The sequence below is a fragment of the Rattus norvegicus genome, chromosome 3, assembly GCF_021556685.1.
Source record: "Rattus norvegicus strain SHRSP/BbbUtx chromosome 3, alternate assembly SHRSP_T2T, whole genome shotgun sequence".
NCBI classification, from domain to species: domain Eukaryota; kingdom Metazoa; phylum Chordata; class Mammalia; order Rodentia; family Muridae; genus Rattus; species Rattus norvegicus.
In genome coordinates, this window is record NC_141536.1 from 145,292,072 (window position 1) to 145,313,260 (window position 21,189).

Here is a 21,189-nt window from a genome sequence, read left to right on the forward strand (position 1 = left end):
ACCCTGACCAGTAAAACTGCTTATTCCTCAATTAAAAGCACACCATTCCACGGTAGTACTTAATCTGTGCCCGGGAGCCAGAAAACATCAAGGAAAGAGCCTTCGGCACCCCTACCCAAGTCTGACTGCACCCCTGCAACACTTCCAAGTTGGCATGTGGTAATAAGCTCGCTGACAAATGCCTTTGAGGCAAACCGTCTGCGTAGAAAATCTTTCTACTAAGTCTAAGCAGACCAAGGCAGAACTGACTCTAAGAAGTGATACGACTTTTAGTAATATTCCTCTCTCTCTCTCTCTCTCTCTCTCTCTCTCACACACACACACACACACACACACACACACACACACACACACACACACACTCTTACTTTTAAAAACACACAAGCCTTAGATGGCAGAATGCCAAGGAAGTGAAGCGATCTCTACCTGATCATGCACAGGCCTTTTTTAAAATTACATTGTGTGTGTGTGTGTGTGTGTGTGTATGTGTGTGTGTGTGTGTGTGTGTGTGTGTGCATGTGCTTAGAGGTCAGAGGGCAATGCAAGAGTTGGTCCTCTCCTTGTATCACATGAGTCTCTGGCTATCGTAACTGTCTTATTTTTGGAGACAGGGCCTCACTGTGTGGTCCGGCAGGCCCTGAGCTCACAGAGACCAACCTGCCTCTGCCTCCAGAGCACTGGGAGCTTTTTTTAAACAGATGAACAACTTGGAGGTTACACAAGGACAGTCAGCACCAGAGGCAAAGCTGAGACGCCACGATAATCAATCACACCTGCCCTCCCGTGAGCACAGGCTACTCGCAAAAGACTAACAGCTGTGATATCTTTGCCTTACCAAAGCTTGATCTAACCACAGACAAGAAACCTGAGGTTCAAAGGGTGGGCAAATTTACTGAAACGACCCGCTATAACCCCAACTTCCAGCGCCACATGCTTCCAACCACAAGGAACTGTTGGCCAAACTCTTGGGGTAGCCCAACCAATGGGCTCCCCAGGTTGAAGCATACAGCCTGCCAAGATAGTCGCTCAAAAATTAAATAGAGGCTAGGAATAGTGGTTCGTATCTTTAATCCCAGCACTTGGACGAGGCGGACGCAGGTGGATCTCTGCATGTTAGAGGCCAGCTTAGTCTACATAGCAAGTTCCAGGCCAGCCAGAATAATATAAGTGCAAAAGAGACATTAAAACAGGGGCACAGGGGTTGGGGATTTAGCTCAGTAGTAGAGCGCTTGCCTAGGAAGCGCAAGACCCTGGGTTCGGTCCCCAGCTCCAAAAAAAAAAAAAAAAAAGAAAAGAACCAAAACAAACAAACAAACAAACAAAAAACAAAAACAAAAAACAAAAAAAAACCAGGGGCGCAACAAGTTGGCTCAGTGATAGGAACTCTCTCGGCTGAGCCTGACAACTTTGAGTTCAATTTCCAGAGCCCCGCAGATTATCTTCTGAGCTCCACAAGTATACACAGATACTAAATAAAATGCCAAAACAAAACTGTCTTAATTAAAGAGGGGACTTTGGTGAGGCTTGATGAGAGACTTGCTAGCATGCAAGAGGGTCTGGATTCTACCTCAGCACCAGGGGTAGAAGAGGTAAAAAACTCGGACGACCAAACTCAACAACATGAAAGCTAAACGGCATGGGCTTGACCGACAGGGTAACGACTTTAAGTAGTTAAGTGGGAATCCACGTGAGACAGAGACAAGAACCTCTCGTGAACCAGTCTCCACCCTGAAGGCTGGCCTGCTATGGCTTCTCCTCTACCCACTCAACCTGATCTCTAAGCTCTTCCTTAGTCTCTAGAAGAGGCCCGGGCGGGCAGGCAGGCGGGATCCAAACCTCTTCACCACCTGAGGTGACTGCCTGTCACAGCCGGTCCCTTTGCCACTCTGGTAACAAGGGCAGCGGCCAGTGATTTCTTTTCCAATCAAAGTGGACTCCTGTGACATTTACTGCACCCTTGTGACCAGCAAGTATCCTAGGAACCAGCAGCATGAAGGCTCCCCAGAGGTCAGGACCCCAAGCTGGAACCAGGAAGGCTCTCTCCTTCTCAGTATAGGTGTTTGGTTGTTCTGAGACAGGGTCTCCTGCTCTACAGTGGCGGTTCTCAATATGAGGGATCGTGACCTCTTGGGGTGTTGCGTATCCGATATCGTGTATATCAGATATTTACATTATGATTCATAACAGTAGCAAATTTACAGTGACGAAATAGAAACAAACTTTTATGGTGGGGGGGGTCACCAAAGCACGAGGTCCACAGCATTCGGAAGGTTGAGAACTAAGGCTACAGCTAAGGCTGACCTTGAACTCATGATGCTCCTGCTTTTATTTCTAGAGTACTGGGATTACTGACATGGTTCAAAGAGCTATTAAGAAAACCTCCAAGTCAATGGGTCATCCCCATCCCAACCCCCACCTCTCTACCCCCCTCCCCTAGTTTTATGGGGGAGCTGAGGACCTTGACTGGCCTGGAACTCTCTTTGTAGACCAGGACGGCCTTGAGCTCACAAAGAGCCACTTGCCTCCACCTCCAAGTGCTGAGATTATAAATTTGTGATACCACGCCCAGCACAGTTTCTTACTTTGCGGGGGGGGGGGGGGGGGGGCAGTGGTGGGGGAGGGGGGAGGGCCGGGGTGGGGGAGGGGAGGTTTCTTGCCACAACAATAGTAATGTATTCTTAGTGCTGGGGTCCAAATTCACGTTTGCTAGAGAGGTTTGAGCTTACCAAAAACATACCAGAGCCAGGTGTGGTAGGGCACACGGATTCCAGACTAAACAGGACAACATAGGGAGACCTGCATATCCAGAGAGAGAGAGAGAGAGAGAGAGAGAGAGAGAGAGAGAGAGAGAGAGAGAGAACTAATAGTGCTACTTGGGAGTCTGAAGCAGGCATAGCCTTGAGCTTGGGAGTTTGAGGTCAGCCTAAGTAACAGACAGACTTTGTCGCAAACCAAACACCAGTCGGAAAGTTTTCTTGTCAAAATTATCAACATATCTGGCCAAAGCCCCTTCTAGGCTGAATATTATAGCTGAAAATAAACTCAAGCCAGACCTCGCTGGCTTGGAGCACACAGATTTATGATATTGTATGGTTCCGTTGTTATCAATAACGATCCAGAGGCCAGGAAGGGCACCTAGATGTTTGACTTTTCCAGAACAGCAGCGTGAAGAATAATCTCACGTGAGTTTTAGCTTCGTGTGCAGCTGCTTTGAAGACATTAACCCAGGGGTGGAAGTGCCTGGTGTAGAGACGCACACATCTTAAAACTATATTTACAAAGAAGACTGACCTGGCAACTGTCAAATTCATGGTATATTTAGGCTAGGGAATTTGTTTATGGGAAATCCTGACACAGAGCCAGCCCCCCCATCACCCCAACTCTGGATCCTTCTAAGAAGGTTAGGGAGAATCCAGACCTGTCACCCAGCATTCAGTTCCCTCTGCTGCTGGCCATGGGAACGCATCACTCATCTGGACAGACTTGGGGACACTGGCTTAGCAAGCTGTCACTGGTGGAATCTGTGGGGAGTTCTGTGGGCTTGTGACTGCCCACCAGAGGCTCCTGTCCCAAAGAGAATATATGGCTCTCAGACCTGCTACACATGCCTAACAAGAGGTCCAACTTAGCAGCTAAGAACCAGGTCACATCTTCAGGTTCACCAGGCTGTCCCTCTATTTCCCTTCCATGCCACACCTATATGAAGGTCTCTGCCTCTTGCCAAGACCTGGTTGATTCTTACCTTACTTACCTAAGATTTCCCATCTCCTTTATTCTTATTCTTTCATAGGTCTGTGGATGGGATATGACTTGGCCAAGAAATTGCTCGTGACCAACTCTCTGAGCCTTGGTTTCTCCGTGGGTAAAAAGGAGGGTTCTGGGCAATGTTGTAGATTTTGGATGGCCATTTTGGTTGAAAGTATTTTCAGCCAAGTCTGGCTTCTATGACACCCATCTTAAGAGGCTTTTAATCAGCATCCTGACTGGCTTAGGGCTTTCTGGGTGGGAAACTTAACTTTTGTTCCCAAAGTTTCTGTGACTACAATGCAAATGAACAACAAAAGTTGAGTCTGATGTAGCAATGACAGTTGTTGTCTCTGTCCCTTAGGTAGCCTCAGCAGGGTGACCCCCAAGCTCAACAGTAAAATAATGGTTAGAAAATAATAACATTTAAAAAATAATAATCAAGGGAAGCCTGTTCCAATGCCATTGGTACTGGCACGAGGGTCTCAGGTTTCTGGGCCTGTATGTTCACAAACCCAGAAAAGGTCTCTGTGAGCTGGAATTAGGATATGCCAACTAATGCAGAGAGCAAGAGACAGTCGGCCAGTCAAGTAACTTGTTAGTAAGGAAAACTTGAAGAAAAAAGACACCAGCCTGGACTGTTGACAGCGCCTAGATTCACCCTCTGCATCTGGATTTAGCCACCAAGGGAAAGGCTCAGGCTCTACCATCAGACCCACCTGGGCCAAAGGACACTGGCAAACATGGTAAGTCAGGGACCAGCGAGTAACTGTGGTCATCTCCAAATTGCGACACGGTGCCCGCCTTTCCCACGCTCCTGGGGCGCAGCCTGTACTCACCCCTGGCCGACCCTCTGTGCTAGGCTTGGGGTTTTATCCAAAGTGGCCTTCGCCGCGACCCTACGGGCTGACAAAACAACTGGTCCCTTCGCACCTGGGAGTTAGCCTCCGTACCTACTGAGCCTCAGTTTCCCCATCCCCACATGGGCAAGCTCCCAGAAGAGGAGACGAACTTACGGGGACTGGCACCCTTTATGCTCGGTAGTGCCCCCACCCCCATCCAGGAGCACACAGTAGGCGCTCCGGAAACACTCTCTGAAAGGAGGAGCGGGCCACTTCCTGCCCTGGAGCTGACTCCGGGAGCCCTGGTCCCACCGCTCCGCCCCAGGCCCGGGCCATGTGGCATTCCTAAGGTGGGTGGGCGCAGGAAGGAGGTGCCGCGGGACCGCCCCCTCCGGCGCGTGGGCGGAGCGAAGCCCCCTGGCTCTGCGGGCCCGCCCCCAAGGGTGGGCGTAGCTGGCCACGCTCTGCACAAAGTTTGTTTCTGCCTCGCGGCGGTGGGGGAGGGTGAGGCGGGCGCGATGGGAGGAGAGGGGATCTGACGTCAGGTCGCGAGGTGCTTTCCAGCCGCGAGCTGTCAGGCGGGTGTCAGACCCGGCAGGTACCCGGCGCGTTCCCCCTGCGCCCCCCCGTCCCGGCCCGGTCGTCCCTCACCCCACAGAGGCCGCGTGGGCCGGAAAGCCGCCGGGGAAGGTAAGTGCGGGGCGCCGGAGGGCTGGAGACGCGGGAGGAGGCGCGCGGACAACTTGGAAAGTTTCTTGGGGCGCCGGGGCGGGGGAGGGGGCGTCGTCCCGGCGCGTGCGACAGTGGGTGTGTGAGCCCGGGGGTGTGTGTGAGTCCGGACGGCCGAGCGCTGGCGTGGAATGTCCGGGGGGGTCCTGTTCGGTGTCTTTGTGGGAGGGGTCGGCTCCCAAAGATCCCACTCTGGGAGAGGGCGGCCGGTGCCCTGCAGCGGGGTGAGCGCGCGGGGAGCGGGTTTGTTTGGTTTCAAAAGTGCACGTTGCTAACCGCCCGCAGCCCCCCTCCCGCACGGTGGCGGAGCGGGACCGGGGGCCGCCGAGTGACAGCTGGAAGTGGGGGCCGCGGGCGGGGCTCCGACGGAGAGGGCTTGGGAGCCCGCGCGAGTTCCCCTTTCCTTTGGAACAAAGGAAAGTCTGTCTCCGAGGCATCTGTCACTCCCGGGCGGGCCAAGGCTGTGGGGCGCGTGGGGCTGGCGACGCGAAGAAAGTTTGTGCGCGCCGGGACCCCGGGGCCAGGCGAAGGGCAGCCGGGCGTCTTGCGGGGGCTGTGCGCGTCCCCGATGCAGGGGGGCGGCCAACATGGAGTCTGGGAGCAGAGTTGGGGGGGCGGCGCGGAGGTTGGAGCCCAGCCCCCTCTTTTCCCCTCCCCCTCCGGGCCGAGTTCGGAGCACAAAGCCGAGCGCGCACGCTCCGGCGGCCCCGCGCCCCAAGAGTCAGTCTGCGCGGAGTACCAGGGAAGGGGCTGGGAACTAAACTTTTTCCTGTCCCAGAATGGACACGTGAGTTTTCTTTTTTGCAGAGTTCCCCCCAATTCCCAAGCGCCGGGTGGCGGGCCGGCAGGGGAGCTGTTGCACGCACCGTGACTCTGGTGGGGGACAGTTGAGTGAGGGTGCCTTGAGCGCCGGCGGATTCGTCGGCGCCCCATGAGCCATGTGCTCCGCTGCGTCTGGGCCGCGGGGGAGGCTGCGCGCTTTGTGTGAACTGCTGGGAACTCCAGCCTCAGTGTGCGGCCCGGGAGAGAGTATCTAGAGCTGGGCGAGTTGTCAGAAAAGTTCTGTGGGAGTGGCTGCAGATGGTGTTGTGGGAGTGTGTAGGAGATTGATGGGGTGCAGTGTCCAAGGGGTGCCTCCAATAACCTAGTTAGTGTAAAAATTGATGGATGGCTGATGTGGTGACGTCTGTGTCCTGGATCGGAGAGATCGTGGGTGGGCAGGTCACTTGGGGTTCGTGGGTGGGCGGGTGCAGGAGTTGGGCTAGTTCGGAGAGAGCCTTAGTCGTTGGTCCTAGGTATGGGGTGTAAAGCTGTGTGTTTGTAAAACTCTGGGAACTTGGGGATGTGAGCAGTGGGTCGGGTCGGTTTTCTGAGCAGTGTTCAACTTGCATGAGGGGTATTGAGGTATCACTGGGGTGTGTGTGTGTGTGTGTGTGTGTGTGTGTGTGTAACCTGCAGACAGCCCTAGGGTGCAGGACCCATAGGTGGAAAAAGTTCCCGCTGAGGGGTGCTCTTCTGGCCCCACACCGGGAATTCTGAAGACTGAGTTCTGGCAGGCAGCCAGAGTGGAATTCGTAAAGATAACCTTGAGTAAACTTCTCACCCACTGCCAGGGCTGCCTCCCTGAGCTGGTATCCCAGCTGTCGTGGTGGCCGAAATGTCTGCCCTCAGAATGCATCCAAGTTGTGCTCCTCTTAGCGAACAGTGCCCGTTTCACCTCCAGGTGGCCTGGCTGAAGGTAGACCCTTCCCTCGAAAGTCTGGCTTAGCCAGCCCAGGGATCTGGGCTCAGGCCCAAGTCGAGGAAACAAAACCTGGGAGATGCCAGAGTCTTTTGGCTAGGCCTGCTGGGGAGCTGTTAAAAGGCAGAGAAGGGAGGAGCCTTGAGATTCGGGCCCAGCCTTGGCCTAGAACTTGTGCTATTAAAATGTAAATTTCTTTTGCTTTTGTGAACTGGAACTTTGTCTGCTGGAGGGGCAGCTGATACGAGTTATCTAGGCAGAAACCTTCCTTCTCGGACCAGGGGCGGAGGAGGGCTTCTAACTCTGAAAGGAGGACATTTAACTAGGATCACACAGCCCAGTGGGAGTTAAAGCTGGGACCAGAGCCACACTTCATTGGTCAGGATTCTGAGATTAAGTCTCAGACCAGGTCAGAGGCCGGACCAAGGAAGACGGTCCAAGAAACAACCATAGGAATGACTCACTACCCACCACATGCACAGTGGCTGGCGGCAGGACGTACAGAACCAGACCCGCCTCTGGGCCTTGGAGGGAAAATTACCCCATACCAAATCCTTTATAATGAATCTTAAACGATGGGAAGTTTATTTTTTCTACTGTGTGTGGATTTTCATCTGCACCTCAGAGGTCAAGAGAAGGCATCTGATCCACTGGAACTGGACCTGTGGTTGGTTGTGTCCTCCACGTGGGTGTGGGGAATGGAACCCACGTCGTCCGTAAGAGCAGCAAATGCTCATCAGTGCTGAGCTATCTCTTCCTGCCCCAGAAATTCACTTTTAAAATAGGCGTGGGGACCTGGGGGGGGGGGGGGGCTGGAGAAATGGCTCAGGGGTTTAAGAGTACTTGTTGCGGGGCTGGGGATTTAGCTCAGTGGTAGAGCGCTTACCTAGGAAGCACAAGGCCCTGGGTTCGGTCCCCAGCTCCGAAAAAAAGAACCAAAAAAAAAAAAAAAAGAGTACTTGTTGCTCTTACAGAGAGCCTGGGTTCGGATCCCAGCACAGACACAAGGCTCATAACAATCTTAACTCCAGTTCTAGAGATCTGCCTCTTCCTCCTGTCCTACCAGGACTCTGCATACGTGGTGCAGAGACATGCATTAGACAGAACATCTATATATGTAAAATAAGGAAAATCCTGGAGGTGGGGGGGGGGAGGGATTTGGTGGGAGGGGAAAAGGTGAGAGAATAGAGCACTTTGGTCAAAGAATATTTTAATATATATATATATATAAAATTTTAAATAAAACAGGCTAAAATCCTTCTATCCCCCCCACTCCTAACTGACTGCAGAACCGTTTTGTAGAAGCAGCCTGTTGCAGACTTCCCTTCACACTGGGAAACCTAGCAGTGGTCCTTTATGACGGGCCTCTTCCGAGCATGTGCTCAAGGCCCATCCATGTTGTAGTAATTATAATTTATTTTGTTTTATGTGTGTGAGTGTATGTACGCACCACATGGATGTCCGTGGAGGTCACAAGAAGGCACTGGGTTCCCTGGAGCTGTACGTGGGTTGTAAGCCACCTCGTGCTGGGAACTGAGGTCCCCTGGAAGAGCAGCCAGTGCTCTTAACCACCGAGCCATCACTGCAGGCCACTGTATTTCTTTTTATGGCCAAGTAGCTCTTTCGCTCAGCCATCTGTTGGAGATGTCTTGGTCGTTTCCACCTTTTGGCTCCGGTGAGCATTGGTGCATGGGCTTCTGCGTGGGGCCAGGTGTGCGTTTCTCTTGAGTAGCTAGCGAGCAGCGAGACTGTGAGTTTCCCCCTTTTAGGAGTTTTCAAAAGAGTTACGTGAGGTAATAGGAGTAAGTTTCCAGGACAGCCCAGAAAACAGAATTAGAGCTAAGCATTGCCCCCGGGGAGGCAGAAGCAGGAGGGTCCACCTGGGCTGTGTAGTGAGTCTGTCTCAGGACCATGGGAGGAAGCTGTAGTTCTTTCTGGTCCTGCTCTGTTTTTAGAAGAGATGCCACCCATGTCTCAGTCATCCCTCTATGTTCCATGAATTGGTGGCATTTAGGATTCATCCAGCTTGCTCAGGCTATGGTGCCACTGTCCGGGATTTGACACCATGACCCTGCTTGTGACGGAGAACTCACTAGGAGACTAAGGAAAGGGGGACAGAAGCTAATATCCCCATCCACTTTGTCACTTGCCCCAGGCTGCCCAGAGGTCCAGCTTAGTCCCCAAGCACCATGTCGGACAGCGATCTAGGCGAGGATGAAGGTCTTCTGTCACTGACTGGCAAGAGGAAGCGCAGGGGGAACCTGCCCAAGGAGTCAGTAAAGATTCTCCGAGACTGGCTGTATCTGCACCGATACAACGCCTACCCCTCTGAGCAGGAGAAGCTAAGCCTCTCTGGACAGACCAACCTCTCCGTGCTGCAGGTAAGAGGGGACCAGGCCCCAGTCCCTGGCTCTGTCCCCCGGGCCCTGTGGCCTTGGCCTACCATAACCCCTGCTGTGATAAGAAGCCCACTCCTGGCCCTAAGGGAAAGACACTGAAGTGAGGTTGCTGATGCTCTTGAGGCTTCGGTCCCTGTGAGGGGATGAGGAGTTGTTATTGTTGACCTTGAAAGTGAAAAGGCACGGGAGCAGAGAGAGGTTCTGAGGTGCATCCCACAGCGCTGTTGGAACAGGACTTGCTTAAAAATGAGTTGAATGGACTGAGGAGGTGACCCAGGGATTAAGAGCACTCTCTGCTCTACCTGTGGATCCTCGTTCCGTCCTTGGCACGCATCAGACAGCTCAGAGCCTTCTGTAACCCCAGCTCTCAGGGCCTCTCGTCTCTGCAAGTGCATGTATGCCCGTGACTTTCTTTTTCTTAATTTCTTGATGGAAAAGAGAAGGTCTTTTAGCAACTGCTGGAGGTAGACAAGCTGGTACACGCCTGTGATCCCAGCCCTGAGAAGGAAGAGGAGGAGGCTAGTTAGACATTCCTCTCCTGTGCCTAGTGGAACTGTTAGGAGGAACACATTTTAAACGGGATATAAAAGGACCTTTGTGAACCACATTCAGGGGCACTCGAGACGTTTGTACTAGAAGTTGTGTCTCTTTTCAGTTGTCCTGTCAACCAGCAGATGGGTTTGCTGTTTGCATAGTGCTGACCCACCAGCGCTCTGGGACTGGGTTGGCTCTCACCTCCCGAGTTTATGCAGTAGGCCCTTGGCCTAGACCAGAGTCCTGCCTCTGTCTTGCTGGCCTCACTGCTCCTTTTGTGAGCCAGCAGGCCTCCTCTCGCTTCTCTTCTCTGGCCTGTCTACCATTTCTCCAACCCACAAGCTGGCTCCTTCCTCCAGTTACCTCACCTGATCCTGCTACTTGCCAGGCTTCCCGCCTTTTGTTCCTCCTTCAGTGAAAAGGCATGGCGGGTGGTCAGCCTGTAAAAATCCTGGGACCTAGCTCTGTGCCTTAGACAGTGGTTACCCCAAGTCTGTCTTGAGACACAGTCTAGACTCAAGTTATAGGACTTGATTGTCACCTCACTCTTTTCGCAAGGATTCTGGACCTCAGCCAGTCTGCTGCTGTCATTCTGAGTCTCGTCTCTTCATCTGACAGGGAGCGTTCTCGACAATTCAAACAACAGTTGGGGTGCTTGTCTTCTTTGTTTTTATCCTCCAGGAGCCCATAGCCAGGGTGCTCTGTAGCACGGAACATTTACATTTAATTCCGGGGCCCTGCTCCTCCTCCTAGGATACTGTCAAGGAACTTCTAGGCTGGGAGTGTGGGGTACAGATTGATGGATACTAAGACAAGCCAATAGAGACCGGGTGACACAGAGCCCAGGGCCTCTGTCAGGACGCCTTGGAAGGTGTCTTTGAACTTATGTGCGCTAGAGGCACATAGGCAAGAACAAAGGCCTAGCGTTTGAGACCAGAACTGCATAGACAGCCTTCGCTGGTCCCCCTGCCTCCAGCCTTTATCTTTCAGTCACAGAAGTACAGATCAGATCATGTCCCACACACTCCAGGGACCCCACTGTCCTCAGATGGGCTCCAGACTTCAGAGCAAGCACCCCAGCTTCCTTTGCAGTCCTTCCTGGGACTGGCCGTTGGGTATGAACATCCAGGGTCAATCCTGGCCTTTGTTTGCTTCACTCTCCTCAAGCACGTGTCTCTCCCTCTAGCCTGCTTCCTGTTTGGAGCTGTTGTCACAAATCCCTGTGGCACCTCACACCTGTCCTGTCAAGCCACTTGCCACACAGAGTTGAAATTGCTTCTTGTCCAGGACACTATTTCTCAGAGCTGAGAAATGGACTGAGACTGACCCTTTTCAGTAATTGGAGAATGGGCTGAGTGGTGAGGCACTGACTGACTGGCTTAGCACACCAAGAAACAGGGGTCCCCAGCACTGCACAAAAGCCATTCCTTGGCCCTGCCTCCCCTCATGATGCTAACTTTAATAATTTTCATTTTTGTCTCATAAGTGTGTAGTGCAAACATAAAACTGAGTTTAAAACCTTTATTTTTGCTCTTACATATAGCTATAAGACCAGTTTCCCAAAGTAAATAAGTTACCCCAGTGTGTTCTGCCGCCAGCTCCAGATGTGGGGGCCGGCAGTTGGGCGCCATGCATGACACAGGCCAGAGTGAAAAAAGTCAGAATATCCTTGCAGAGACCAGTGGGGCCTACACGACCATAGCTTCACTTCAGCATCCAAGTAGAGGGCAGGATCAGCCACTGGGGTGTACGGAGAGTAAGGGGCAAGTGGAGGCCATCTGGCACTCCCTAAAGGATACCTCATGGCAGCCTCAGCTGTACCCCTCTCCTGAAGACTCTTCAGGCACTTCAGGTACCTAAGTGGAAACTTGACAGTTCCAGCTGACCCTGCCCTTTCTCACGCTCCTGTGAGAGCTCCAGCTTCTCTTCAGGGTTATGGAATATCAGGTTTTGGGTTGTTTCTTGAGGCAAGGTCTTGCTATGGAATCCCTAGGTGGCCTTGTCTCATTAGGAGAGCTAGCTGCCTGAATCTCCCAGTGCTGGGCCTAAAGGTGTACCCACCACAGTAGGGGACTTAGCTTTTTTTTTTTTGTCTTTTGTGTGTTTTGTTGCTGTTCTGGTTTTGTTTGGTGGGGTTTTTGGCGGGGGGTGGGGGGGGATATTCTGAGGCAGGTCGTCCTGACCTAACAACAGTCCTGGAACTCTGTGTGGACCAGACTGGCCTCTGGCCTGTAACTCACAAAAATCCACCTGCCTCTGCCTCCAGAATGCTGAGATCAAAGGTGTGAGCCACCGTGCCTGGCTGGAATGCAACTTCTCTATTCCACGCTTTTCCCTGTCACTCCAAGACACCAGTTGCCTGTTTATAAGTCGGTCTCCTCTCTGGCCCACATTCCTGCTGTGTACTCTCTTTACCATATTCCTTATTCTGACCAGGGAACCCCACCTCTGTAGGAGTTGGCTGTTTGCACAGGACCTGGGCCCAGCATTAGGCCCTTTAGCTGGCTGCATGTAGGTGGCACAGAGTCCGTGGGTGTGGGGAGCAGAGACCTTAGCTTGCTTTGCTGTCATTGCTCCACTCTGGGTGCTCGCTCATCAGGGAAGGGCTAAGTAACTGCAACAGCAGAAAACAGTGTTGGAGATGGACAGCACTGTCTGTATATAGTTTAAGGTTGCCCTTGGCTCCTAAGGACATTGGTTTCCAAGCTCGCCCACTAAGCACCACTCCTGCCCCGAAGGAAGAACTTTAAACTAGCCACTGCCCCAACAGGTACCTCTGCTTTGTGCCAAGCTGGTTTCTTCTCCCCGGGGCACCTCTTTTGATCCTGGCTTCTTACTTGCCCTGGAGCCATGTCATTAGCAAGTCACTGAGTCATGCAAGTAAATGGTTTGCTAGGTTTTGTCCTGGGTGAGGCAATTGGGAGAATAAGACACCCCCTCCCCCACTGAAAACAAAAAAACCCCCGACCGACCATTGTGTTGTGGAGGATTGTTGTCAGGTCCTTGTGGCAGTCAGAGCCTAAGTTACTGGTTGAGTTCATCTGGTTTCCTGTTACTGGACTGACTGCCTGGAGGGTCCTGAGTCCGTTTCTTAGTTTTCCCACCACCTGGGCTGTACTGGGAGGGCTCTGTGCTGTGCTGCAGGCAGTTAGTTCCACTGCTCCTCTAAGTCCTTTCCTGACAGTTCCTGTGCCCACAGGCTGCATAGCTATTTCTCTAAGACCCTTCTGTCCCCCTATGCAGGCAGTCACTGCAGGCACGCACTGTGGAAGCTTCCACAGGCTACAACAGGTCACTTGTCCTCAAGGCCCTCCTGTGTGTGTTTTGAGCTTCTTCTGTGTGACATAGTTAAAGAACTGGTGGTGCTCACCAGAGTGGGTTAGATAAACCCCTGTCCCTAGGTCTGCACAGCAGCTCTCTGCAGAGCCCTGGTTTAAAAATGTGTATTGCCAGGTGAAGGTAGCAGCTCACGTCTGTGACTACAGGAGGATTACCACAAGTTCAGGTCAGCCTGAGCTATAGAGACCCTGTCACAAAAGAAATCCAAAGTCTGGCATGGTGGTGCATACCTTTAATCCTAGTACTCAGGAATAATTGGAGGCAGGTAGATGTTAAGTTCCCGGCCAGCCAGGGCTACATAGTGAGATGTGAGACCCTAATCTGAAAAAGAAAAAGTGAGTAAGTCTAAGAACGGAAACATCTTCCCAACTCCACCTCGTCCTACCTGCATATAAAGTCCGTAAAGCAGATTGAAAATGGCCATTTTAACAGATTTTTAAAATCCCTCCAAGGATCAGGGATGAAGCTGAGTGATGGGGCACTTCTTAGCCACATGAGAAGACTGGCCCTGGGGCAGGCCCTAGTACTGGGGCAGGGAAGGGTGAGGAGCATCTGTGGTAAAGGCTCAGTTCGGAGAGTACCGTCCTAGCAGTCAGAACCCTGCTGTGGGTCCCCAGCACAGCGTAAATCTAGGGGTTGCTCTCACTCCCCCTCAGATGTGCAGTTCTATGGGATGAGTAGTTCAGCACACAGTCTGTGGGACACGGCTAGTGTGGAGGTACCCTGGGCTAGGGGCCCATACAGCCGGTGGCCAGTGCCCAGAAAGCCTGTAGCTTTCTCTGAAGCGCATTTCTCTTAAATTTGCTAGGCAAGGGGCTGGGGATTTAGCTCAGCGGTAGAGCGCTTGCCTAGCAAGCGCCAGGCCCTGGGTTCGGTCCCCAGCTCCTTGCAAGGCAAGTTACTAAAGTGGTGCCTGGTGCCTGCTCCCACACCTCACAGCCAGATGTAAAGGAGAGAAGAGCAGGCTGCTAATGGCTGAGGGAGGGAGGAAGCAGGTGGACGGGAGCTGGGAGGAAGGGTCTAAAGCCTGCTCCCTTCTGCTGTATGGTCAGGCCAGCCTTCAAACCTGAACTCCTAGTGATGGCCTCTAACTCAGCAGTGGAGATTGTCACCAAAACCATGTCATGGACTGATGAAGACTAAACGAGTCGAGTGGATGGGAGCTGAGGTTTTGTGTTTGAGTGATACCTTTAAGATCGAGGTTTACTTAAACTGTCCCTGTGGCAGTTGAAGGAAGATGGAGACCTCTAGCCAAGAGATCAGCTTGTGAAACCAGCTATGTAGCTCAAGGCAATGTGACTTTAGGCGTGTCTCTTCATCTCTGTGTCCCTCTTTGTAAGGTTTTGAGGACACTGCCTACTTACTACCTCCCAGACTTGCATACAGATTTAACAAAATGTCTCCAAAGTTGTTCCAAGACATCAATGTTAATCCTGCTTCCAACCAGCCAGCGGTCCAGCCTGTCCTTTGTAAAGGACCTAGCTAGAACTCTAGCCATTATCTGCCAGTGCCTGTGTGTGTGAAGCACCGAGGTGAAGAGAGATAAACGAGTCCTGGGCAGCCCTCTTGAAGCTGGATTGGAGAGGGGAAGAGGGACCACGGATGCCTCTGTCAGGTTAGCTCAACAGGGCTCTTCTGTGGGGTTTGGTAAAATTGCAGCTGGCTGTTACAGATTACTCTCTGTCACGATGGGTCTCTTGTCTCTTTGGCTAGACGTGGTGGAGATCTCATGAGAAGACTATACCCAAGAGCTTGCTCAAGAAATGTACCAAGAAAGAAGCCTAGCACTAGTCAGGGCCAGAAGAGAGGCACAAGAGCTTGGGTCTCTGATCTAAGCAGGATGGAGGAAGTATGAGGCACTGCTGTGGCCTTCTAAGGAAGAAGACTCCTGACCTTTCTTTTTCCTACAGCAGCTGGTACAGGCTCTGAACGTGTCTGCTGATGAACTAACAGGACAGAAGAGCCTAGGGTGTGAAACTTGTCAAACTGCATGTGTTCCCAAGTGGTGGGATCAGCCCTGACACTGAGAACTCCTCACCTACCTCTTCTTGGACCTGGGATTTTTATTGGGTTGCTTTCTCTGCCCAGGCTCCTGAGTAACAAGGACCACACAGACTACACATTCACAACCTTTCCATTCATTAGTCCTTCTGCTTATCTGAGGTCAGGTCTTACTCAGTAGCCCAAGTTGGCCTCCCATTGCTGGAGTTGCACGTGTGCACCATCATAGCTGACTTCATTAGCTCAATGACCCTTTAGTATTTGCTGCTGTGGCCTCAGTCAGTGCTCCTTTGGTTGGCCCTGACCCTTGCTGTCCTTTAAGCCTCAGCCTTTCAGACAGACTCATTAGCTCTGTCTCTGGTGTTTAGTATTTATTTTAATTAAAGGGTTTTTTGTTTTGTTTTAATCGTTCATAGTTGCAGGGGCCTGGTCCGTGGTGGTTTGCTCATTGTTTCTGAGCTACTTACGAAGCAGTGGCATTGCAGTGTGCTGGACAGTGGAGGAGCTGTTCACTGCCAACAGGAAGCAGTTAGAGAGGGATCTCAGAGGTTGATAGACTGTTCCTTCCTGTTTCTGGACTTGTCCTGGTGGTCATTCACCTGTTTGTTTACTGCCTTTGCACAGCCAGATGATGTCAGCACCTCAGGGCAGGGCATAGAACTGTTAAAGGCAGCCCCAGCAAGGGACTGGCCTAAAGCACAGCAGGCAAACAGTGACGTGAAGAAGTCCTGGAAGAGGAGAGTAGGGGGCGTGTGGAGGCTCTAACTCAACTGTTTTAGGGATTACAGAGAGCTGGGCTCTGGGCTCTGCCAGGTGAGAGTCCACCTACTGCCAGACGGACTTTTCTGTGTGTTCACCAGCAGTGCTAGAGACGGCCCAGCTCCTTTTACAGAAGAAAAGTCTGACGCTCTGTGCTCAGTAAGTAGCAGCTGTTAGAGAAATCGGCACTGGAGGTGCAAAGCCTGTGCCCTGGTCCACCAGTAGGCAAGAAAGCACTCCAGGAGGGAGGGAATGCGCTATGTAGAGCGCGTGCCTCTTGGGAGGCTAAGTTTGGTTTGGGTTTTTTGGAGGGAGGGGTATAGACAGGGTTTCTCTGTAGCTCTGGCTGTCCTGGAACTCACTCTGTAGACCAGGCCTGCTTCTACCTCCCAAGTGCTGGGATTAAAGGCATGTGCCACCAACACCTGGCTTTCGTTTAATCCCAACCCCCACCCCACAGGGTTTTACTCATCCAAAGCCTTTGCATCTGGAGTGTTGAAATTAAAGACTATCTTGTGTTTTGTGGTTAATTTTGTTTTGAATGAGCAGGGCCCAAAAGCAGTTGCACGTGCTGACCGCAGAAGAGCGGGAAGGAATGGTGCTGGGTTAGAAAAGTGGACGAGGTAGGAGGGTGTTAGTTTCCTGGCTCCTGAATCTGGACTCAGACTAGTGGTGGTAAGAAACAAACAGCCACTTCTTAGCCAGATCACCAGCCATCACACTTTGAGAACATTACACTGGCAAAGAGGTCAAAAAGAGAGCCTTGAAGCTGAGGGTCAACTCCGTGAAAATCACTTGCTTAACGTGAGCAAGACTGAGGTGCTCCCTCAGCACTAGAGATAAGTAATGGGCACACGGCACCTTGAGCTTCGCAGCATGACCCAGCATACAGAGGGGTGACAGACCGCATGGCACTGGTGTTGCTTGGAAGCACTCTTTCTTCTCTCTGATCGCCCCTTCGCTATCTCTGTCTGGTCTCAGCTGCTCTACAAGCCTAGGAATTCGTCTCTCAGCATCACTCTTGCCACATGTACCACCCACACCTGTGGGCAGCTCATTTCCTAAACATTCTCTAACCTCTACAGGCACGTGATGCACATGTGCGTGTGCGTGTGCGTGTGCGTGTGCGTGTGCGTGTGCGTGTGTGTGTGTGTGTGTGTCTACCTCTCAGGAGGTAGGGGCAGGCAGAGCTCTATGAATTTGAGGTCAGCCAGAGTTCAAGAACAGGGATACACAGAGAATCCGTCTCAGAAAAACAAAAATATAAAGCCAAGTGTGGTAACTCGGGAGGTAGAAGCAAAGTTTGAGGCCACCTTGGTCTAAGTAGTGAATTCCAGAACAGCCAGAGCTATACAGTGACACCCTGTCTCAAAAAATAAGAAGCGGTAACTTGTGTGGCTCCCTGTGTTCTTAGTAAAACTAAATCCTCACCCTAAGAAGTGGCCTCTAGTAACCACATTGAGCTGTGCCATGGCCTGCCTTTCAGCGTTTTTCATAGGTACGCTGCAGCCACTTTTGAGATGTGGTCTCACGATTTAACCTTGGCTTTCACAGAATTCATTTAGACCAGGCTGGCCTTTAACTCATGGAAACAGGTACATCTGCCTCTTGTCTCCCAAGTTTCAGTTGAAAACTATTTCCTAGAGTCTGCATCCTTCACTCCATTGTCCCACCATTCCACTGGCCAACATGTTGTCTGAGATGTTGGCTGCTGTCTGTGTCTTGGTGTCTGAAACACCAAACATTTTGTAGCTGTTTTGAATGAAGTTAACTGATAAGTCTCCTTCACTCTTTCTAGATATGTAACTGGTTCATCAATGCCCGCCGCCGCCTTCTCCCTGACATGCTTCGGAAGGATGGCAAAGACCCTAATCAGTTCACCATCTCCCGGCGCGGGGGTAAGGCCTCAGATGTGGCTCTCCCCAGGGGCAGCAGCCCCTCTCTGCTGGCTGTGTCTGTTCCAGCCCCCACCAACATGCTCTCCTTGTCTGTGTGTTCCATGCCACTCCACTCAGGCCAAGGTGAAAAGCCAGCAGCGTCCTTCCCACAAGTGGAGCTGGAGTCCCCCAAGGCCCTGGTGACCCCTGGGAGCACACTCACCCTGCTGACTAGGGCAGAGGCTGGAAGCCCCACAGGTGGACTCTTCAATACGCCACCACCCACACCCCCAGAGCAGGACAAGGACGACTTCAGCAGCTTCCAGTTGCTGGTGGAGGTGGCGCTGCAGAGGGCTGCTGAGATGGAGCTTCAGAAGCAGCAAGATCCAGCGCCACCCTTACTACACACTCCGCTCCCTCTAGTCTCAGAAAATGCCAAGTAGGCACTGCTCCCAGGCGGCTTGAGGTCCAGGCCAGCTGTCCCAGGTTTCTGGTTCACTTCCCTTTCATACAGAGGGTTATCTATGTACGGATCACTGCCGAGCATCAGGATCATCTGTCCAGCGGGCCTCAGCAGAAAGAGGCCACTGATGTCGCTGCACTGCACCGGTAACAGGGCCTGTACTCTGCTGAGTGCCATTCCTTCAAGCGTCCTCTCCGAGGAGACCAAGGCACCAGAGCCAGGTGTGGTGCTGCTGCTGCTGCTTCTCCAGAGAGCCCTGGGACACCTGCACTCCAGCCTGCTTTCTGACGCAGGCTCAGGAAACCTGCCAAGTTCAGACTTGAGCTGGGTCCAAGCCGCCCCTAAGCTGTGCCTCTTGGTCGAGCCAGGTGCACACATTCCAGCCTATTCAAAGGACAAAGGAAAATGCCCAGCAGATGTCACAGAACCGACTCCAGTTGAATGTTTAGATTTTTGCTAAATTGTTTTATTTTCCTTTTGCTGTGGTTTGTGTTAATGGCAGTAGGTAGCCCAGAAGCACAGGTGTGGGGAGAGAGCACCTTACGTGATGGATGGGGCTTGATGAATGGGGTAATCTACGGCTGCTCAGGATGACTGTATAAGGGACCAGCAGATTCTCTATAGTGCTGAATTCAGACTATGGTGATTGTTTAAGTCTTGGTTTGGTTTACCCTGTTATAAAAGACAGAAGGAAAATATCCACAGGTGGTGGATTATTTGCACCAGACACAGGCGGGGAATAAAGCCACAACCAAGTCCAAGCAAACCAGACAGCCATTTAGACACAGCAGAGACAGATGATAAAGTCAGAGACACACTTGTTTCTATTGTAGTTTGGGGTGGTTAAGCTAGACTGAAACAGTTTTGTTTTTCTCTCTGTTCTGGGTAGCTTGTTTCAGACTTATTCCAGCGTCTCCTGCTTGGGGAAGAGTGAGCCATCTGCTGGTCAGGAGGCCCTTCAGACATGCCGCTTGTTCCTTACCTAGGCAGTTGGAGCCTTCCTAGAGGAGAGGCTAGTGCGGCTACAGCCTGGCCCAGCCGCCTGGGAGCTGTGTCTGTTCACCTCCCTTCAAGTTGGGATTGCAAGGGGCCTGCCTAGATTTCCCGGGAAACAGACCACACTTGGTCTTAATCTTCCTTCCCCCTGTTTACTTTGCTTAGTTTTCAGCAGCACTGTACCCCATCTTTATATATCCTAAGAAACACTAACCCTAGGTTTTTATTAATCAAAATATTTGTGTTCTGAATAACCAGAAGATGTGAGGAGCCCTGACTGTAATTTCCTGGGGTCTACCAGGTTGTGCGCACAGATGGGGCTCTTGGATGTTGACTGACTTGGAGTGCCTGTCCCAGAGGAAGGCAGAAGACCACTCGCTCTGGCCTTTCTGGGAGCCCCTGACGTTTACCAGGCTTCCATACCTCTCCTGAGTGGCTGTGCCCCATTCGTTGCTGTGCAAGTGGAATGGGAGATTTGCTGTTTGTAGGGACTGCTCTCCTAGGCTGTCTCGTGCCCCCCTCTGGCTTCCTGTACTGCAGGAGACCCAGCAACCTCACCTGTGACCTGGAGGCACTCCTGGGAAGGGCATGGTGGGTTCACTGAGTTTGGTTTGCCCACTTCTACCCCACCTGTCTGAGAGCTCCCATGGCTGTGTAGGATGCTCCAGTAGGGGTGATACTAGGATGAGGGATTTTCCCCCCACAGTGCACTGAGCAGGGGGAGGAGGGAAGGAGCCATGCTGCTGACATATTCTGGCACCCCCTCCTGGAGTGAAACGGCGTCTGCAGGGTAGAGCAGTCTCTGCTTGTAAGATAAATCTGGAGAAGCGCAGTTGTCCCATTGAACAATATTTGAGCAAAAAAACTACTGTAAATAACTGGTTTTTGTCTTTTGTCAAATAAAATTGTTTTGGTTTTGTTTATGTTTAAAGTCAAACTGAGTTGTTGATTGGACCTACTGTGCTTTGGAGACAGTTTTATTTTTTCTTGTAGCCTTGGCTGTCCTGGAACTCACTCTGTAGACCAGACTGGCTTCAAACTCCCAGAGATCCTCCCGGTTCTGCCCAGCAAGTGCTGGGATTAAAGGCGTGTGCCAGTCCCTGGGTTTTTACTCCACCTTACCTCTGCTGCTCTCCTCTAGCTACCTAGGTATTGTGTAAGCCTTTCCTGGTCTGCATCTGTCCTGTCCAACGCTGTCTACAAGGATGCATTCCCTGTAAACCTGGCCAGTCTGCTGACTACAGGCAGACTCGGCTCTGTGGGGTGAAAGGATCTGCTACTTCTGAGGTGGCAAGTTTTGCCCCCTGGGTGAGGAGAAGCATGTGGTTGAGAGCTGCATCTGACCACATCTGCTTCAGCCATAGCTCAAGGCAAGAAGACCTCAGCTTCTGTTTTGTCAGCCTGCAAATTCTCATTTGAGTTCACTAGTTGTGGGCATAGTTTGCTACATCAAGATTATAATTGTGGCATAAAACACAAAGACAGCAGTAGTAAAGAGCTCTGCTGTGTGGCGGGCCTGTGCAGTGCTCATCTAGTTGTTTTTATACACACACAGGAGATGCCCACATCCTGAGAAAGGCAATTGAGTGAGGATTTAGGTTACAGGACTGAACTCGGCCAGTGTAGGTGTGGATTTGGGACTTTCAAGTGTCTTGCTTCAAGGTCAAGAGATGTCCAAAGCCCAGTTAAAGCAGTGGTGAGTGGTTTGCCACTAACCAGCATCCTGCCATCTTTAACTTCAATGTGGGCTACGCACTTCACAATC

The 21,189-nt window shown here is 51.8% G+C and overlaps 1 protein-coding gene across 9 annotated transcripts; it reads left to right on the forward strand.

The window, feature by feature from the left end:
* The first annotated feature begins 4,840 nt into the window (after positions 1 to 4,840).
* Tgif2 (TGFB-induced factor homeobox 2) lies at positions 4,841 to 20,361 on the forward strand. 9 transcript variants are annotated; one of them, XM_087653929.1, is made up of 5 exons: positions 5,130 to 5,276; positions 9,212 to 9,437; positions 17,887 to 17,986; positions 18,104 to 18,178; positions 19,478 to 20,361. In XM_087653929.1, exons 2-5 carry the CDS (start codon positions 9,246 to 9,248, stop codon positions 19,525 to 19,527), a joined length of 417 nt encoding a protein of 138 aa, XP_087510055.1. In that variant the 5' UTR covers positions 5,130 to 5,276; positions 9,212 to 9,245; the 3' UTR covers positions 19,528 to 20,361.
* Positions 20,362 to 21,189: the final 828 nt, after the last annotated feature.